The 18614-nt window shown below is 31.3% G+C and overlaps 5 protein-coding genes across 9 annotated transcripts in view; 1 reads left to right on the top strand and 4 right to left on the bottom strand.

The window, feature by feature from the left end:
* Nucleotides 1-2814, bottom strand: part of Mib1 (E3 ubiquitin-protein ligase mind bomb 1) — a 642152-nt gene extending 639338 nt beyond the window's left edge. For both annotated transcript variants that reach the window (XM_076767466.1, XM_076767467.1), the window contains exons 1-5: nucleotides 2421-2814; nucleotides 1559-1906; nucleotides 1269-1469; nucleotides 1063-1182; nucleotides 64-393 (exon numbers count right to left, since the gene is read on the bottom strand). In XM_076767466.1, coding sequence (XP_076623581.1) covers nucleotides 64-393; nucleotides 1063-1182; nucleotides 1269-1469; nucleotides 1559-1906; nucleotides 2421-2522 — 1101 coding nt within the window. In that variant the 5' untranslated portion in view covers nucleotides 2523-2814. The remainder of the gene's footprint in view (nucleotides 1-63; nucleotides 394-1062; nucleotides 1183-1268; nucleotides 1470-1558; nucleotides 1907-2420) is intronic.
* Nucleotides 2815-3044: 230 nt separating this feature from the next.
* LOC143343019 (lysosomal Pro-X carboxypeptidase) lies at nucleotides 3045-6305 on the bottom strand. The gene is made up of 7 exons (XM_076767488.1): nucleotides 5903-6305; nucleotides 5665-5805; nucleotides 5214-5494; nucleotides 4730-4887; nucleotides 4464-4636; nucleotides 4021-4370; nucleotides 3045-3793 (listed from the first exon to the last, which is right to left on the bottom strand). The coding sequence occupies exons 1-7, from the start codon at nucleotides 6068-6070 to the stop codon at nucleotides 3574-3576; spliced, it is 1491 nt and encodes a 496-aa protein (XP_076623603.1). The 5' UTR covers nucleotides 6071-6305; the 3' UTR covers nucleotides 3045-3573.
* A 59-nt stretch (nucleotides 6306-6364) lies between these two features.
* On the top strand, nucleotides 6365-8616 carry LOC143343025 (delta(3,5)-Delta(2,4)-dienoyl-CoA isomerase, mitochondrial). Of its 2 annotated transcripts, none has more exons than XM_076767498.1 (7): nucleotides 6365-6804; nucleotides 6869-6989; nucleotides 7062-7150; nucleotides 7421-7548; nucleotides 7632-7912; nucleotides 8022-8148; nucleotides 8232-8616. In XM_076767498.1, exons 1-7 carry the CDS (start codon nucleotides 6747-6749, stop codon nucleotides 8328-8330), a joined length of 903 nt encoding a protein of 300 aa, XP_076623613.1. In that variant the 5' UTR covers nucleotides 6365-6746; the 3' UTR covers nucleotides 8331-8616. The 2 variants fall into 2 exon arrangements, with proteins under 2 accessions (XP_076623613.1, XP_076623614.1); XM_076767499.1 differs by having other exon boundaries at nucleotides 6370-6804; nucleotides 6872-6989.
* Nucleotides 8617-8676: 60 nt separating this feature from the next.
* On the bottom strand, nucleotides 8677-9990 carry LOC143343031 (dynein regulatory complex protein 8; the record flags this gene model as incomplete). The annotated part of the gene is made up of 2 exons (XM_076767508.1): nucleotides 8677-9424; nucleotides 9719-9990. Coding segments are annotated over 2 exons (561 nt in total), but the record flags the coding sequence as incomplete, so codon positions are not given.
* Nucleotides 9859-18098, bottom strand: Cpsf1 (cleavage and polyadenylation specificity factor subunit 1). Of its 3 annotated transcripts, XR_013079896.1 has the most exons (21): nucleotides 17821-18098; nucleotides 17389-17603; nucleotides 16907-17214; nucleotides 16579-16829; nucleotides 16292-16473; nucleotides 15594-15878; nucleotides 15351-15524; nucleotides 15122-15259; nucleotides 14595-14744; nucleotides 14351-14512; nucleotides 14045-14280; nucleotides 13718-13928; nucleotides 13429-13595; nucleotides 13112-13355; nucleotides 12858-13043; nucleotides 12526-12774; nucleotides 11686-12015; nucleotides 11341-11614; nucleotides 11134-11263; nucleotides 10345-11054; nucleotides 9859-9959 (listed from the first exon to the last, which is right to left on the bottom strand). XR_013079896.1 is itself a non-coding variant. In XM_076767464.1 (20 exons), exons 1-20 carry the CDS (start codon nucleotides 17987-17989, stop codon nucleotides 10868-10870), a joined length of 4248 nt encoding a protein of 1415 aa, XP_076623579.1. In that variant the 5' UTR covers nucleotides 17990-18098; the 3' UTR covers nucleotides 9892-10867. The 3 variants fall into 3 exon arrangements, 2 of the variants coding, with proteins under 2 accessions (XP_076623579.1, XP_076623580.1); XM_076767464.1 differs by having other exon boundaries at nucleotides 9892-11054; XM_076767465.1 differs by lacking the exons at nucleotides 9859-9959; nucleotides 10345-11054; nucleotides 11134-11263 and having other exon boundaries at nucleotides 11387-11556.
* Between the last annotated feature and the right edge of the window lie 516 nt (nucleotides 18099-18614).

Genomic DNA, 18614 nt, shown 5'->3' with positions numbered 1-18614 from the left:
ATGTAAATATTATTAAAAGTAAGTTGGAAGTGCTAAAATTCTTGATTGAAAAATAGTACGAACCGGTGCCATTGCTTCGGCCCATTCGCCATGACCGCGTTGAAGCAATTTAATTTTCTCTAGATCGTTACATATTTGTACCAAATCTCCAACCGCAAATGTTTGGTTATCAGAGCTTGAACTGGTAACTGGTACTGGTATTTGTACTTTTGTCAATACAGCAGGATTGAAAGTCCACCGATTTCCACTTGGATATGACACGACAATGTCATGATCTTCGTCAATACCAACAACAGTGCCGGTAGTGCCGAGACATTCGAACATTCCATCCGTCCAGCCACCATGTCCATGTTGTAATGACTGTACTATTTCTAATTCTAAATCAACATTAACCTATAAATAAAAAGACATCATTTATCACTTTAACTTTTAAAAGCTAAAGTAACTAATTATTATTACAAAAATTATATATTCTTATATACTGTGACGCGCTTGTTAGATGGAGGAATGGTAAGCGAGATAGAAATTAACTCCTTGCCTTACGATTTGAGTTCCAATAGCGTGTGCCATAAACAACAACAAGGTCGGTCACAAAACTGAGCCAAAATAACGACGAGTATTGACCACAAGAGCCAAAGTCCGTTTTGTTTACGTTGGGGTGCGTGTACAAACCACGAAAGCCTAGTAAGTAGTACCGTGTTGTTTACGACGTTAAGCCCGACCGATGCAATACGTGGGGGCTCTCACCCGTGATTTACTCCATTTCGTGGCCCGATTAGCTGACCACGAGTCTTACTCGTGGTTGTAGGGCAAGGGGTTAAGAGAAGGAAAGGAGCGAGGCGCGTTTCGCTCGGGCTTGCTAGTGTACTTCATAAAGTATCCTAGCAGGCCCTGCCTTAGACGCCTGAACATTGGATAGTCGGTCGAGAAGCGTATATATAAGAACGGAAGGATCAGTCAAGCGTTTGCGAAAAAGCGGCCCCTCTGGTGGCGCATACGGGAGGTGTCGCCACAATATAAATTACTATTTAATTATTTAAACTAACTATAGTCTTTAATTACCTGATCTCCAATTTGTAATCCATGTGGTCCAGTTCGACCTGGGCCCTGTTCACCTAATAGTGGCAAATGATCCCTATACACTGTCTGACCCTTAGCATCGTTAACGACTTTCAAATCCGCCTAAACCATAAACCATTATTCATTATTTACGTAGTTCTTCTGTATTAACTCCTCGCTTGAATAAAATATAAATTCTTTAAACTAACCATGCCTTCAAAACCAACACGATACAAATTTTTGGCACCATTATCCCATATAACATATGCTGCTGATCGTGGACTAGCAGCTGACCAATCTTGAACTTCGTTGACTTTACCTCTTCGCCCATTTCCACCATCTTGATCTTCCCATTGCCAATCAACACCTCGCACAACCCTCGCACCAGGAAATATACCACGAATTGCAATCTAATATTATATGTAAAAATATAAATTACATATCAAATGTAATAATGGTAATTCTATAACACTAAAATAGACTATGACTATGACTATACCTTTTTACTTTTACGCCTTGGTTCTAATAACACTCTTTCACTTCCAGGAGTTGCTATACGATAAAATCTATGTCTCAGGTGATGTTTGTCACCATGATAACAAATAGAACAGAGATCGTAATTTCCACATTCTGCACATTTCCAACGAATTCCAAAAATTGGTTGTTGTCTACATGTATCACACATTGTTCCATCATGCTTTACACCCGTTGGAGCTGAATCCAAAATTCGAAGATCAAATGCGCCAGAACAACGATAATTAGCTGCAGTACCATTATCCCAAACAACAACAACTTCTTCTGGAGATTCAAAATTTCTAACAGTTCCCACATGACCCTCTCCTCCATCCTATCAATCAAAAAATTAATTTTTATAAAATAATGAAGTATTTTTTTGAAAATATACGAATGAAGCTTTCAAGATTTATTACTAAAGTAAAAGCAAAATACATAAAAGTTTGTTTGTAGTCTTCGATGTAGATAAAAGTTAATTCGAAAAAAAAAATAATGTATACAATGCAGAAGAAATCGGAGATAGAAATTAAATATGCAATATAACATACATTTAGAATATATATTATATTTTAATAAGATAATAGAACTCATATTTATACTACGAAATCATCAAATATAACCAGTTCTTCGGAAAGTATTAAATTAAATACGTATCAACTACACGTTAACCTTAAATACACATATATAATTTCAAACATTATACAAGTATAAAATTGCACGATGATCCAAAAAGATTAATAGAAGTAGTAAACTGAATTATTCAAAATGTATCTTTAGTAAATAAAATACAGTAATTTATAATAAAATACAGAAAAATTAAGCTTAACTGAGTTAACCTTTCTACTAACCTGTTTACCCCATTTCCATTCGGGTCCACGGATGACCCGAGCTCCGACACCTTCCATCATAAATCGCGTTGTACGAGTACCGGTACTCGCACCAGCCTCCATAATTCATTAACGACGAATTTTCTACTAATAACACGAAAAAATTAAAGAACACGGATCTACTATCACGCACCAACACTGAAAAATACCGCCATCTTAAACTAATGTCAAAACATGTTATACCAACATTTATTAACTCAAATTTTAAGTTTGTATGCATATTACATATAAAAAATGTAGACCCTCTAAACACGCTTAGGCTCGTTTACTTTGTAATTTTACATTACTTTTTATTTTTTACTTACACAGTTTCTATTGAATCAAAAATCTAGGGATCTTTATTTATACTACGCTGCATGTCATTGATAGATCATTCACACTAGTGAATGATTCACTCAGCAATGATCGACAAATATCGGTAAAGTTAAGTGTTTATAACTTATTAATTGTATGAAATAATGTGTAGAAAAATGGTTGAAGAATTTAATTAGATATTAATTAGATTTGAATAATATTTGGAGCAGCTATAAAGGATTATAAAACTTTAGAATTTATAAAAATTAAGAAATGAATGTGAAAAAAAACTTCTTATCTCTTGAATGTATTAAAATCATTGTTTATTATATTAATTATGACGCCTTAATAATGATTTTGATGTTAATATTATAAACAAATTATTTTGCACTTTAAGTGTATTTTTTACATGCTAATCCTATAAGCAGAAGATATTTTTGGGTTATGAAACTGGAAATTAGTTTTTTAAGCGTTTTCAGCGTTAATTTATTCGGGCACTTAAGTAGATATAATGGAGCAGTTTTTCTACGCTTGCGCGGAACAGAAAAGTAAGAGATGGCCCATCTCAGAAATAATTTCTATGTACCTATACTCGGGGCAACGAGACGAATCGGTGAAGAAAACCGAAGTATGCGTGTGATATCTACGTAGTCGATGCTACGGCTGCAGTCATTGGCTGTTAAAGGACACTTACAAGTCACATTCAGGTGTGTTTACGTTTGCTGACTCGTCTCGTTAGCCCAAGTATATTTCTATTTCGAAATATTTATAATACGTATTTTATCACAAGTATGTATTGTAGCAACAGAACAGAAAATATTTATTTAATTAATTTTGATGTTGATTTACGATATTCTTGGATCCATTTTTTAATAAAATAACGATGATATTTTCGTGTTAAAACAACACTATACGGATCATTTGCATCACTGCTCCGTAAATCAAGATGGTGGGCACCTTCTGGAATGATTATTGCTACTGCTGATGACGATAAGTTACGTAATATTCCACCACCAGTCCATGGGTCCAATAAACCATTACTAAATGCATACAGTAATTATATAAATGAGAAAAACTATATTAATTGATTTCTGTTCTATTATGAATATTATGCTAAGACTATTTTGTAATCACTGATGTAATTGATCATTTTTTTAGAAACAAACTGGCTTTAAGACAAAAGTCACAGAACTTATTAGTACATGTAAAGTCTCAACTATAATTTTCTACATCCAATAGAACAATAATACCAATTACTAGTACATACCTAAAAACAACATTTGTCACAGTTGATAAATCTTTACACCCATATTGTTGACATGCTAAATTTGGTTGTGGTTTTACAGAGTATTTTTTCATACATTCTTTTGCATATTCATCAAAATTCCACGAATCAGGTTCATACATATCATTTTTCCCATCAGTACACATTGGCATCACCATTTCTGTACAAGCTTGATAATACCACCCTGAAGCATCTAAATCCGGTGTAGAATTATTTAAAGCTAAACATTTTGTTTCCCCAGTGTAATTAGTAAATACGTTAGTAGCATTATGTATTGCATTCAACAACTCTGTGTCTGTTAATGATTCGTTTGTTAAGTATTTACATGCAGCCTGCAACGAAAATAAAAAATAAATCTATTCAAAAATTTTGTAAAAAATATTATAATAAATTTGTATACAATCTTTTGTAGATTGTATACCTACATTAACAGGATTGGCAGGTAATGGTGCTATAAAATCAGCTTTATATGGATAGTTCATCATAGCAAGGTTTCCATAAATGTCTTGTAAATAAGATTTTAGTTCTTTAATATCAGTAGCATTCTTTAATGGTTGACATAATTTCCAATTATCCGACAACCACTGTTTTCCTTTGTCTATTAAAATAAAATAATAGTATCATTATAAGAAACATATGTTAAACATCCTACCATGTATGTACAATAAGAAAAAGTAGAATAATTTCTTACCATTTGAGGTTATGTTGGTAATGACATTCCATGATTTGCGAATAAGTTTCGGACAATTTGGATGTGCTTTCCTAAAGTCTGATGTAACTATTCGTGCAAAAGATTCACATTCTACAATTCCAGGAAATTGAAGAATTGGAGCTGAAGCTGCTATTGCTCTGAAATGAATATATAATGTAATATGATATAAATATATGAATTATCTGACCTTATCATAATTAATTATTATGATAACGTCAACAAACATGTTTTGTGAGCAGTATTTCAGTACGTGAAAATTTTATAAACAATTTCTGTAGAAATATTTGAGATAATTAAACACAAAAATTACTATTACTGAGAAACAAGTTTATATGAAATTTTTTTTGTTTTCTAGTGTTTAACCCATTATTAAAATGCATCCCACAAATAATTAAACATCCTATATGATAAATATATTATTTGTTATATATTATTTTCAATTTTATCTATTTCACTTATTTACCCTTGTACAATATGAGGATATTTCATACGAATCCATGCACTGAGCATACCGCCATACGAACCACCAAAAACTATAACAGGACTCTGCTTATTTTCTGATTTGGACCTCAAATACTGAATAAGATCAACGTAATCTGCAAGAGCTTGTTGAGATGTTAGGTATCCCAAATGATGTGAACCATTGTAAGACTGATTGCCATATGGCATAGATTCTCCATAATAACGATGCTCAGCAAAAACTAATAATGCTCCAAATTTTGGAGCTATCTCCCACATAAATCCCTATAAAATATGACAATTATTAAGAAATCTAGAATGTATGAAAATTCTAAGAACATAAAAGGCACAGAAATAGGAATGAACCAAATATAATGAAATACATAATTGTAATAGTATAAAGAAAAATTATATTAATTATTTTAAATTATATATGTTTTCACGTTTATACTTACTGTATTTTGGGCAAAAGTTTCGATGTTTCCTTCATTTCCAGTATAAAAAAAAATAGGTGCATTCTTTTCTGTTTGCCAAGTTCCATTTAAAAGATATCTTAATTTAAATCTGTCTGGCACTGAAAAACTAAAATGATCCACCTGTAATAAAAAATCTAGATTTGAATTTGAAAATATGAAAACGTATTAAATAGACCTAATTGTAAATTTAACAATAGAAATTGTCACAAAAACATACTGGCATATCGATTGTTTGAATTTCATATTTGTATTTCACATTATCTGCTTCATTTTGATTGTGCAGTTGCTTTTGGAAACTGCCATAAAATTTAGTAGGGAAAATATATTGCGTGGTAGGTTGCCACGATAAAATAAATATTAAAAACAAAGTATTCTGGAACCACATTGTGATCTGTTCTCAGTGAAATTCAAATCCTAGCTTATCAATTCTGAGAACCAATACTGAACTTTGAAATCATAAACTATGCAGTTATAATATAATATATAATTATAATTATTATATTGATTTTGAACTATATTTTTTCACAAAGAATGTCATCACTTTTTATTCGTTTTGCCTCTATTACAAGTCATGTGATCTTGTATACAATAATTAACTGTACAAAGTACAAGAGTGCCCACTTAATTGCCCACGCTCGTGACCGGTCACGGTCATTTATATGGGCGTGATTACTTCTCAGAATTCAACGGAGATAAGGAAAGAAGTTAAGTGCGAGTGAGATACAATAGCTGGCACCCGAAATCGGATATACAATGTATCGATAAGGACTGACGTCAAGTTACGCTTATCACGCTCTATATTCAAAGGCTTTTAAAATTGGTGGGAATGACCACGGTCATTTAAACGAACAAAAATGCAGTCACTTATCTGAGCGCTACTATAATTAGACTATGGAATCCATTGACGTACCTGCTTTACCTTTGTAAACTAATAAAGCGCAATCTAGATGTTTTTTAATTTTATACTTAATTTATTTTATCTTTTTTGTATATGGAATATATAAATATAGAAAGGAAGCAATTTGTTTCATTTCTTACATTGAATTTGACTATTAACAACAATGGCTTTAAATCTAGTATCTAGTACACGTAATTTGTTAACGAGTGCAACGAAGACACGTAAGAAATTTTTCTACTATTTTTACCGAGTATTGTATTTTATTATAAATGTTGTTTTTCCCAGCAGTGCAATATTGTAAAATGAATTATAGTATGCTAAAAATATCAGTACCAAAAGAGTTTATTTATATGGTAGAAATGAGTAGACCACAAAAACTTAATGCTATAAATGATACCATGTGGAAGTATGTATTTATATTAGACTGTGATTAATATTATTTTCAAAATTTAATATTATTTATTTAATGGCTATGCAGAGAATTCAAGAATTGTTTTGACGAATTAGCAACAAATCCAGAGTGCAGAGTCATAATTCTTGCAGGAGCTGGTAAAGCATTTTGTGCAGGTACATCATTATTTTTAAATTGAATCAAAACTAGAGCCTGAATGTAAGTTGAACATCCATGTAAATCAATTATATCACAATATTGTTTGTGCAAGTAACTCTTATTCACAATATCTCTTTTTATTATAAATCACTCCTATAGTTATTGTGAAGTCCTATAGATAAAATCCTATAGTTATAGGAGTGCTGTAATGAAGATTTACCTTTATTTAATGAACATTTTATTTAATAAATAAATAATTCAAAAATAAAGTACAATAAATTTTGTAGGTATTGATATTAGCAATCTAATGCAATTAGGAACCGAAATAGCTAAACACGAAGACATTGCACGAAGATACAAAGTTTTACAACTATATATAAAAGGATATCAAAATAGCTTTAATGCTATAGAAGAGGTCACTCATTAATTATAACTTTAATATTTATAATTCTGAGTTTATTTAAATTATATTTAAGTTTTCATAAAATTATCCTTTAGTGTCCAAAACCAGTGATTGCAGCTATACATGGTGCATGTATCGGAGCTGGTTTAGATATGATATCAGCAGCAGATATTCGATATTGTTCCTCAGATGCATGGTTTCAGATCAAAGAAGTTGATGTGGGTATGGCTGCTGATGTGGGTACATTGCAAAGATTTCCAAAAATTATAGGTTCCGACAGCTTAGTCAGAGAACTTGTGTATACTGGAAGGAAATTTACTGCTTCCGAGGCATTGCAGTATGGTTTTGTTAGTCAGTTATTTGATAATCAAGAAAGGTAGAAAAGTTTCTCATATTTTATGCAAATAATATATATAGCAGTACTTTTATCAAATTTTACATTAATCTTTAGGTATAATTTACCAAGTTCTTTCTACTTCTTTTAGCTTACTAACAGGTACAATGAAACTTGCAGAGGAGATAGCAAGTAAAAGTCCAGTTGCAGTACAAGGTGCAAAATTAAATTTAATTTACTCGAGAGATCATTCTGTTCAAGAGGGTCTTAATCATATTGTAAGCACCAATATTATTCCACCTATAATAATATAATTATTGTTATATAAATATAAATACATTTTTTTTAATTATATTAATAGGCTATGTATAATCAAACTATGTTACAAAGCGAGGACTTTGTAAACGCTTCCATGTCACAAGCTTCTAAATCTGAACCTCCAGTTTTTGCAAAATTATAAAACATAAATTTATATATTCAGTAGAACCTTAGTAATTCCAGGAAATGGAACTGAATATTTCTACAAGTATTAAGATTCATGCAATAATGGAAATCAATGCAATGGATTGAGGAAGTTTATATTTATCACGCTTTTCTATATGTATATAAATTTGTATGTACACGCGTACACAATATATATTCAGAGAATTTAAAAACTCTTATTTTTATATTCATATTTTTAAACATTATATTTAAGATCCTGATTGTTAAAAGAATAATAAAAAAATATTTTAAATATTTCTAAATACATGTTGATACTAACAAATTTTCTTCATTAATGGTATTTTCTTCACTGAACAGCATTACTTCGAATAATCACAAAATCATTCATATTTTTCAAGTAAGTTTAATGTCCTGAAAGCTCTGAAGAAGGCTTTCCAATCTACGTTTTTTCGGCATAGCTTCTAATAGAGCAATATCCATTTTATCGACAATAGAGTATACATTGATTTTATTAGGTATTTTCACCTATAAATGATATTTGAAAGTGTTCTTATATGTAATGTTCCCTAATTTTAACACGTTAATTGTCCGCAGACCTACATGCGTTTTAAGACGATTTTTACTTAAAACTTCACTAAACAGAGAAAAAATACTGTTTGCACAATAATCTAAAAGATTTTTTAAACTGTAATTTGTAGCTACTTTATAAAAGCCATAATGAATATATTAGTACTTAAAAAGGATAGTAGAATATTTATTATGAAAATCTCATCGTCTTTTTGAATGTTTGAAATCGTATTCGTGATTTCAGGTATGAGTAGTCAATGTATTAATAATCGTTCCTGTAATGAAGCAATAAATGTTTGCATATATACTAAAAAAAAGTATGCAATACGTACAATTAGCATATTAATGTAATGTTCGTAATTGATTTTTTTTGTTTGTGGATCACATGCAATGGCCATCATATCAGCTATTTCTTCTTCCGAAAATGGTTCTCCAATTTCCATCATTGCTTTTTCTAAAACATCGCGCATAATATATCCCCGATTTTCAGGATCTAATAATTGAAATGCTTTTAACAAATCCTCTGGTTCGGCTGGTTTAAATCTAGGTAAAAAATTTAAACCACAGTATTAAATAAAATCATAAAAAAAAGTAACTATCTTAGTTATTATTTCTTAACCCTCCGACAGGCGCGCTTTTTATCGCAAAACGAGCGCCTTTTTTTGTACTTCGTATACGCGGCGTTGATGTTATGAAATTTTAATTTTTGGGTCGTATAGATAGAAAAACCTTCAAACGAGGAATAGAAAAAAAATTTTTTAGCAAGAGACTAAGTCGTGTACTCGGTATGCGCATCCGCCGGAGGATTAATAAAATCGAGGTTTGCAAATATCTAACTTGCGTTCGTTTATGGCTTTGCACATATATTCTAGAAATCTGTTTAATGGTACACAATTGTTTGCTACATCTTCCACTTCAACTTGTATCTCTTGCAATTCTGCTTCGGTAATGACACATCCTAATGCTCTGATAATAGTTCCTAAATCACTAACATCTATTTCACCGACTTTTGCAGTATCAAACACATCGAATGCCTCGCAAAGCCTTTTCTCCAAAGGTGTTGGTTCCAATGCAGACACTATACAGAAAAGAGTATAAATAAGCACGAAAGTACGTAGTAAATATTTGTATAAAAATTTATAAATTTAAAATTATAGAAAACATGGTATAAAAAGGAACAATCAATCAATATATTTACTCTGTCTCACTGTAGTATTACTTTACACTGACTCAATTGTATTAACTACTTTTAAGTAAATCCGTAGAATTTACATTACACTCATGCTAACTGACTGGTTATGTCTGATTTGCAATTGTTTGATCAATACAGTTTAAAGTAAAAATGTACGTTTCGATACGCACGTATAAAATTGATTTTTTCTTTACAGTAATACGCTTAGTTATGATATTAATATTAATAATTCTCAATGTTCCATATATGCACGTAAATTTTTAATACATACGTCGAGTTTCACGTCTCGTTGATCGTCTCGAAAGAATACTTGATGCTCGAATGGATTCGTACATTGATACTGAATGCATGGTGAAATCAATTTTAACGTATTTTTCTTTTATTATGCGATGGTCTCTAGAGAACTCGATGAAAGTTTATATATTTCAGTCTTTATAAAAATTTATTTTTTAAATGAATGTTATGTACGTTACTGCAGTATAAAATAACTTGTGAATTTAGCAAATTAAAGAATCGACAATAAATTTTTTATTTGTACAAAATTCATTCTAATTAACATACATATATATCTACACTGTTCAGATTGATTTGTATTCACACTTCAGGTTTTCTCATTTGATGAAAAAATACTAAAACGCATTAGATTTATGATTACATGTAAATAATACGAGCATGAGAAGTTATTTTTATTTAAAATAGAAAAAATATTCTTTTGATGACACGTTTCGCTATTTAGGAAATAGTATTTTAAAAGAAAATATTTTTTCTGTATGGAATGATGGAAAGGCACGATTTTAAAAATGAGCTGTTTGTCGATCTATCTCTGTAAGGTCTTCTATTATTTCTTGCACACGCGTTCCAATCTTTTTGGCCACATCTATTTTTTCATTGTTGGGTAAATAGAGATAGCGCCAAACTAGATCACCATCAATAATACCCCTTGCAGGATTTCCTTGAGTTCGAACATAGCTTTTGTAAGTACTGAAAAAAAGCAAAATAATTACAGAGAATATTTGTAACGTTGATCTTAATATATAATTATTTTAGACGAGATACTTACCGATAAGCTTTGGGGTTCAATCCAGCAATGTGACAAATATGTGTTACCAAAACATTTTGTAACATGAGTAATCTTCGGTATGTTTTTTCTGGTACAGGTAAAATATAACCAAGGCTGCCATCCAAAGTTGCTAATACAAAATACAATTAATGTAAATTTACTTACAAATCTCACCGAGTTCGTGTTTACATTTTAAATTCTACTTACCATACATAGTAACGTGTCTTTTATCCGCACCAGAAAAGTATTTTTTATCATTTGCCGGATCTGAAAGTTTGCTTTTTATACGAAAGAACGTATTTATTTTCTGACCTAAATGGAAATCAGCTTTTCTAATTAATTTTTGTCCTCCAAGACTTTCTCTCGATTCCGGTTGATACATAAATAAAGCTATATTGCTTTCACCATCAGCCACAAGAAATCCTAAATTAGTATTATCGATTAAGTATTCAATAGTATATACTTCTGCCGGTCTAAAATCCTAAAAAGGTGTATTTTTATTTTCGTTTTTCTACGGTAAGAACGTGCAGTTACAACTGAACTTAAACTTACTCTACTGACGAGAGATAACGTTCTATACTCTTCTTGAAATCTTAATAAACTAATCGATTTATATACATCGGCTATTAAAATTAAGCTTTTGATGCTTAACATTTGGTGAATGTAAATTTGTGTGTCTATAAAAGCAACTCCAACAAGGTCATTATCCTTTAATTGCCAAATATATATTTTTTGTCCAACGGCTGAGACTAGAAATCCTGATACTTGTGTGATAGCAGTTATTGGACCTTTTTGTTCTTTTGCATAAATCTGTTTGAATCTATTTTTCGTCAATGGCTGACCAGGTTCAGGTACAACTTCAATTATATCAAATATAAGTATCTACAAAATAATGTCAAAATTAAAATTGTAGTCGTATTAACATATACAGTAAAAGCTCGTTAGGAACGCACGGGTAAGGATCAGAGTTTCGGTAGAGATTCTTTCTTGTTTCTCTCCTTCGGAATGCAGGAGTAAGAAACGCATTCCTAACGTGTAGTCGAAAATGCGTTCTTAACCCCTTGCATTATTTTCACGAGTCTGACTCGTGATGAAAATTTTAAGTCAAACTTGAATATCATGAGTCAGGCTCGCTGTTCAATTTCATGTCAAACGTGAATAACACGAGTGTGACTCGTAATCGACATTTCAACAAAACATGAATATCACGAGTCGAACTCGTAAATATCGATATTCCATCGATCGACATATCGTGTCTCAAGTTTCGACATTAGGGCTCGTTCCGATCAATCGGGCGTATGGGTTAGGCACGGTTTCTTACGAATTTTAGCGTAGTGCAAGGGGTTAACGATATTATACTGTACTTATTGTAAATTCGAAAGTAAGACGTACCCTTCCTCTGCTTGTAATATCTTCACCATAGTTATAATTTGTTCCTACTACTATGTATCCCTTCAAACCAGATCGAGTTCCTTCATAAGCCAGAGAAACATTTTTTAGACAAGTTGCATGTTCCCACTGATCAAGTTCAATTTTAGTATTGGGTATAGTTTCCCAAGAAACAGGTGAGAACAACACTATCGAAAATTGTTCTTGCGAAGGGTAAATAAATCTTTCTGATCGTTCTTCTTCGGTAAATTCCTTAAAATAAAAGGAAGAAAATTGTAGCAACAAAAATGTTGCTATTACTTTAAAAATAGTACTATTATTTCTTAAGTTCATACCTTATCTTCACCATTGAATCTATAATAACTTTTAAGTGGTTCGGCTATACTCGTTATAACACAGTAAGTTTTACTTTCAAGATGATATGTGACAAAATGTGGTGTACATCTCAGTGGTACTTTTCTAACAGGCCATGGTGCATCGTACGATAAATGAGTTGGTAAAACACATATCCTTAATTCTTCCTAGAAATTAAACCATTAAAGTACATATTTAGTTTCCAATTTGATTTTAATAATAACAATAATAATACCTTTCTATTGAAATAGAGAAAACCTTGTGGACAATTTATATTATTAAAAGGCGCGAAGGATGTAACAGCACCATCGATACCCATTGGATGAGTACGTAATTCGCCACGTCCTGTGAGAAATATCCAATGAGGATAATCACTGCAGATAAATACACCATTATACCCAGCAATATTACTGAAGTAACGCATCATACAATGTCGAGTCTCATTCATTGTAGGCATATCTTCATCTTTCGGTGTTAACCTATAAAATAAAAGGCCAATTTATAACTTGCTAAAAATAAAAATATTGAGATTTAAGAAAAAGAATTCTATACTTTAATTGTCCTGGTATTATGCCGTGATCTAATTTCTTAAATCGTAATTTTAAGTGGCCCTTTGGATATCTATATGCTTGATAAATTTGAAGTTCAGAGTCTAGTCTTACTAAAAGCATTGGTCTATTTCCGTGATGACCTAATGCTACCATTAAAATTTCACGCACCTGTAACAGAACATTTTCATAAAAAATGTATATTTATTATTTTAACTAATATTGAAGTTACTCAAATAGTGTATCACATTCAAAGACACATAGTTTATTAAAAGTCTGGACCCTTTATTTACCTGCATTTCAGGATTGGGAATTTCATTAACAGTTGCTGTTTGCAACGTTGTAGATTCCATGCTATCGTGTAATACATATTGACCATATCCGAAATTACGAATAAGGTAAGATAAGCGTAAATCAGGAAGAGAATAAATTTCTAACGTTCCGCTGTCTCTGTATACTAATAACCAATATGTTGGTTTTATCTCTTGCAAATGCTTTTGCCACCTGTCAAAAATATTTAATCATACAATTTTATCTATTTTTTTATAAAGAAAAAAAAAATTGTATTACTTTAAATATTTAAGTTATACATAGAATAAATTATAAATTTAAAAAATTACCAAGGAGCTTTTTTCGATGCTCCCTCAGATACTTTAGTAAGCGATGGTGCAGGCATTTGAAAGGCTGGTGCATCACCATAGAGAAGATCATCTTCGTTGTCGATATTGGCAACTATCGGTGGTTCCTCTATATTATGTTCTTCTTCAGGTACTTCGTCTTCTACATTTTCAGGTAATTGTGTTGTAAATATTCCACTAACATCTCTGTAAGCGCATAATGCTTCTATTTGAGGTCGCTAAAATTTAAGTTCGGTAAATTTAAATTAGAAATAACAAGTAAATGTTTTAATAAAATTATTAATTTACAAATAATAGATTAGCTGCTTGGGCGTGTAATTTTGCAGTTCCACGCCCTTCTCTAAGGGTCAATAACATAACTTGTCCATCTTCCGAAAGTAACGTTACATAAGGATCTGCACAACTTGCATGCACAATTGGACATCCAAGATCTATAGGCATGTGTTGGATCTATAATTGTAACAAAGCCATATAAGATTTTTGCATAAATATGCGCACAAATAGTCATTTATCATATCAGTATTAGAGGTACCTGTTCAATTCCTTGTAAAAGACGTACGCCCATTTGAGTAACTTGTACTATATACCTATTTGCACCAAGATTTCCAGCAAATACTGTGCTTCCCTGCGTACTGAATCCACTTTGATCTACTTCATTAATTTCTTGACCAGTTTGTAATATCTAGACACATTATAATGTTAAAGAATACATATTATACTTACAAGAAACATAAGTGAATAGTTCTTCTATTCGATTTTGATGAAACATTTGTAGAGCAACCAAAAATAAGGAGTACGTATTTTTTTAGCGGCGACAACTTAAGTTTAACACAGTTTAGTTAAGTAGACACATCGGCAAAATCGAAGCCGGTTAAAAATCAAAATAGCATCAAAACGCTAAAACTTTCAAGGGTAATTTGTATCACATTGTATCTCTTCAATTAGAGTTATCATTGCTAAAAAAAAATACTTATCCCTTATCTTTCACCACTTTATAAACCTACAAAGATGTTTCTTCTTAGAAACAATAACATTAGATAAATATAAAATGTACAATACCATTGTTGAATCTTCTTGACTTAAAATCAAAAAAGCATGAGATCCTTCTGCTTCAGGCCTCACTTGTTCATCAATATTTAATGTACCAATAACTGTCCACATGTCTTCACACCCTGGTAGTTCGAATGTAGTTACAACCTGTTTCATAAAAAAATATTTTTATTTGATGATTGCAAGTGTAATAACATTGCAAAATTTCTAATTCGAAATTAAAATGTGAAACAATTACCTGGGGTCGAATTGCACATTGAAGGACACAAAGTGCACCATTTTTACCATATCCAGAAGTTGTGACAAGTTCAACATCAGGGTCTTGACTGTGTGAAAATTCTTCAGATAAAAAAGCTGGTTCACCCATAGATATATTCCCGCATGGTCCAATATTTAGTAAACTATCACACACCTGTAAAAGTTTAATCGAATAATGAAATTAATTTTTATTTTATGCCAATGCGTTTTTTTATGTAAATACCTCAAATATGTATGATGTAATCTGGATGGAAGTGTGTGTTTCACTTCCATACACTTCTAGTTCTTCTGGATCTTTTATGTCTAATACATCAGATGCCATCCAATCTCCTATAAAATCTTGTTTTATTTTTTTTGCGGGAGTTTCTTCAGTTTCATCTTCTTCAATTGTTATTTCGCTTTCATACGTATTTTGTAAATTTTCTGATTCTTTTTCAATAAATCTTAATAAAAGTGAATTACCAAGACGTGATCCCAAAAAGAGGTAATTATCTTCACACATGCACACCTACAAATTAAATTTTACATCTACAAGCATAAATTAATTACTCTCAGACTCGTGCCTTACAGATAGATGTCGCGTTTATCTTATCAATTTGCCGACGTTTCGCTCTGGTTTGAGGTTTGCTGATTTTTGGAAGTCCTTATATAGCTGTGGGTGTTCGTTCGGAAAGATGTATCAACCAATCAGCGGAGTTGTTAATAGATCAGCTGATCTATTTCTATTTCTTCCGAAAAACAGGAGGCTTCAAACCAGAGCCTCCAGCCCTAAAGATGTAAACTACAACATTTGCGAAACATCAGCAAATTGCTGAAGATAGACGTGGTATTCATCCGAAAGCCATGAATTCGAGTATAAACTCAAGCCGCGGAAACCTTAAATCTCATAGATCGAATAGAATTTATTTTTTATGTACTTACGCATGAAGTTAAAACACTTGCTGCAGCTTTGTCGAAATGAAATCCTCTCACTGAACGCATGCTATCAGCAAACAAAGACAATACATATAATTCTCCACTCTTTAAAGAAATTACTAATCGATCTGATGATATAAATGCAACTTGAGAACCTTCTAGACTTATTTTTACGCCTTCTTGCGGTTCTGTAATTATAAAACTTATCAACGAATTTAGATATGTTAATATCTAAGTAATATAGATCATGTTTTTGGATAATGCATATATTAAACATATTATTTAATACTAACTTAATGGAAAATTTGTACTGGTTTCTGCTAAGTTATTTAAAGAAACACCATAAGGTGGAATGCTTTGATTTAAGTAAATGAGAGAATTAACTGCCATAATTAAAGTTCCACCGAGTGGTTTCTTTACTGGTACTGCTTGATAACAGTCAAATGGTAAATTTGATACAGACCAAATTATGGGATGTACCCTCTGTTGAATATTTAATGATATTGCAACCATGGCACAAGTATCTTGTCTAACTGCAATACGCCTACAATTTTATATTATATTAGTTACATATTGATACCTCTCAATGGAACAAATTACATTAGAAAACATACAACTTACCCTGAAAATGTCCTCACTGGTTCATACAATATTAATAACGTTGGTTCGTAATAACCATGTAAAAATTGTAAATCTATTATATTGTCCATTTTTTCCTCTAAACATTTTAATACTATCATATATGATGACAATATAGGAGTTTTATTAGATGATGCTTTTGAATTATCTAATAGATCTCCATCATCAAGACTTGGATCTTTTTTAAAAGGCAGTACAACTAGTTTTCGACCATATATTAACATTACTGCGCATCTTCCTTCAGGATCTACCCTAACAATAGGAATATGATGATGATTTGTCCATCCATCCTAAAGAAATAAAAAATAGTTTTAACAAATAGAAAACTTATAATATATTTAAATAGGAACCTTAATGATGTATGTAGCATTAAGAATCAATTTACTTTTTAAATTACAAACTTTACAGACGTATCTACAGTAATATCTGGATTAACTACATTGAGATTAATGAGAGTTTATTACCCTTATTTCTTCCTCTTCAAAATAATGTAATGATACTGTTCTGAGATCATGTGTATCTTGATCATATTCTACAACAGACAATTTTGCATCGCGAAAGCTTAATAGGAGAGAATCTCTTTGAGACCCGACAAGAGCCACAGCTTGCATCGACATTACATTTCCATGTAAAGTGTATTGGGACAAGCATTCTAACTTCATTTTTGGTGGGCGTGATTCTGAATCAAGAAAAATGTTGACAAATTGTTTATTAAAAAATACATTTTAAGACTTCATTTTTTATGTAATGTAAAAAAATTTAAAGAAAAAGATATACGAAATGTGATGTTATGTTTAACCAAAAGCGCGCTAAAAAGGAATATTTGTGATATAGGACTAATAAATTCGGACACCGGTGTCATTTAAGGATTACTAAATAACAGATAAACAACCTACCTGTATACTTTTCTCTCTTTGTTATATCCACATCAGGTATTAAACAAAATACTCTGATAATATTGGCACCGGCCACTACAAGACATTTTTCCGAACGATTAAAGAAATAACATGTAATTGCATGTTCGACTCCCGTAGCGGGATGAGTACTTTTACATATCGAATACATTGTGAATTGTACTCTTAATTGTTATAAATCACAGTCATATTCCGTAAAGGTTAGTATACACAGAAAATTCTGTACTCTATAAAATTCTTATTTGAAGTTTGTTGTCCTATACGCCATGTGATATAATGTACCAATATCACAATTAAAAATACACTATACCCAATTCTTAAGCAGTACTGTTATAGTACTACATTGTCCCTAAATCATTTGTTGCAAATTAACGATAAATTGTTTAATTATTAAACGTTAATAACTTTTTAACGAAGCCTTAATCAATAAATTGGTATTTTTGATTTTCGTCTTATTTTGGCCCCTAGAATCTCCCATTAAAATTTTTCCCGGGGTTGGCCGAACAACCTGTATGTATCCTTTTTGTATGTACATAATTATTTTCTTTTGATTTATTCCATATAGCGGATTTTTGATCTATAAGATTAATTAATAGTTCCAAATCCTTTTCTTTAATGCACTTGGCTTGAATTCTACCATATACATACAGGATACCTCAGTAATCGTAATACAACTGGGAAGTAAGTAATTTTTTATACAAAACCAAATCGAAAATGTAGAATGAATTTATTTTGTTCATCTTCCATTATTGAGAAAAAGAAACTGAATTAATATT

The sequence above is a fragment of the Colletes latitarsis genome, chromosome 6 (assembly GCF_051014445.1).
Source record: "Colletes latitarsis isolate SP2378_abdomen chromosome 6, iyColLati1, whole genome shotgun sequence".
In the NCBI taxonomy this organism is placed as follows: domain Eukaryota; kingdom Metazoa; phylum Arthropoda; class Insecta; order Hymenoptera; family Colletidae; genus Colletes; species Colletes latitarsis.
The sequence above is the reverse complement of the archived record's forward strand: the minus strand, read 5'-3'. Positions and strand labels throughout refer to the sequence as shown.

What these genes read in the sequence shown, in the direction of transcription:
- Cpsf1 (XM_076767464.1), bottom strand. Translation starts at nt 17,989, where the DNA reads ATGTATTCGATATGTAAAAGTACTCATCCCGCTACGGGAGTCGAACAT. An exon ending in CCAGTGAGGACATTTTCAGG is followed by an intron (nt 16,830 to 16,906) that starts GTAAGTTGTATG and finishes ATAAAATTGTAG; the next exon opens with GCGTATTGCAGTTAGACAAG. An exon ending in ATAATACCAGGACAATTAAA is followed by an intron (nt 13,356 to 13,428) that starts GTATAGAATTCT and finishes TTTATTTTATAG; the next exon opens with GTTAACACCGAAAGATGAAG.
- LOC143343019 (XM_076767488.1), bottom strand. Translation starts at nt 6,070, where the DNA reads ATGTGGTTCCAGAATACTTTGTTTTTAATATTTATTTTATCGTGGCAA. An exon ending in TTCAAACAATCGATATGCCA is followed by an intron (nt 5,806 to 5,902) that starts GTATGTTTTTGT and finishes TTTTTATTACAG; the next exon opens with GTGGATCATTTTAGTTTTTC. An exon ending in TATCCTCATATTGTACAAGG is followed by an intron (nt 4,888 to 5,213) that starts GTAAATAAGTGA and finishes TATTCATTTCAG; the next exon opens with AGCAATAGCAGCTTCAGCTC.
- LOC143343025 (XM_076767498.1), top strand. Translation starts at nt 6,747, where the DNA reads ATGGCTTTAAATCTAGTATCTAGTACACGTAATTTGTTAACGAGTGCA. An exon ending in AACGAGTGCAACGAAGACAC is followed by an intron (nt 6,805 to 6,868) that starts GTAAGAAATTTT and finishes TGTTTTTCCCAG; the next exon opens with CAGTGCAATATTGTAAAATG. An exon ending in TGGTAAAGCATTTTGTGCAG is followed by an intron (nt 7,151 to 7,420) that starts GTACATCATTAT and finishes TAAATTTTGTAG; the next exon opens with GTATTGATATTAGCAATCTA.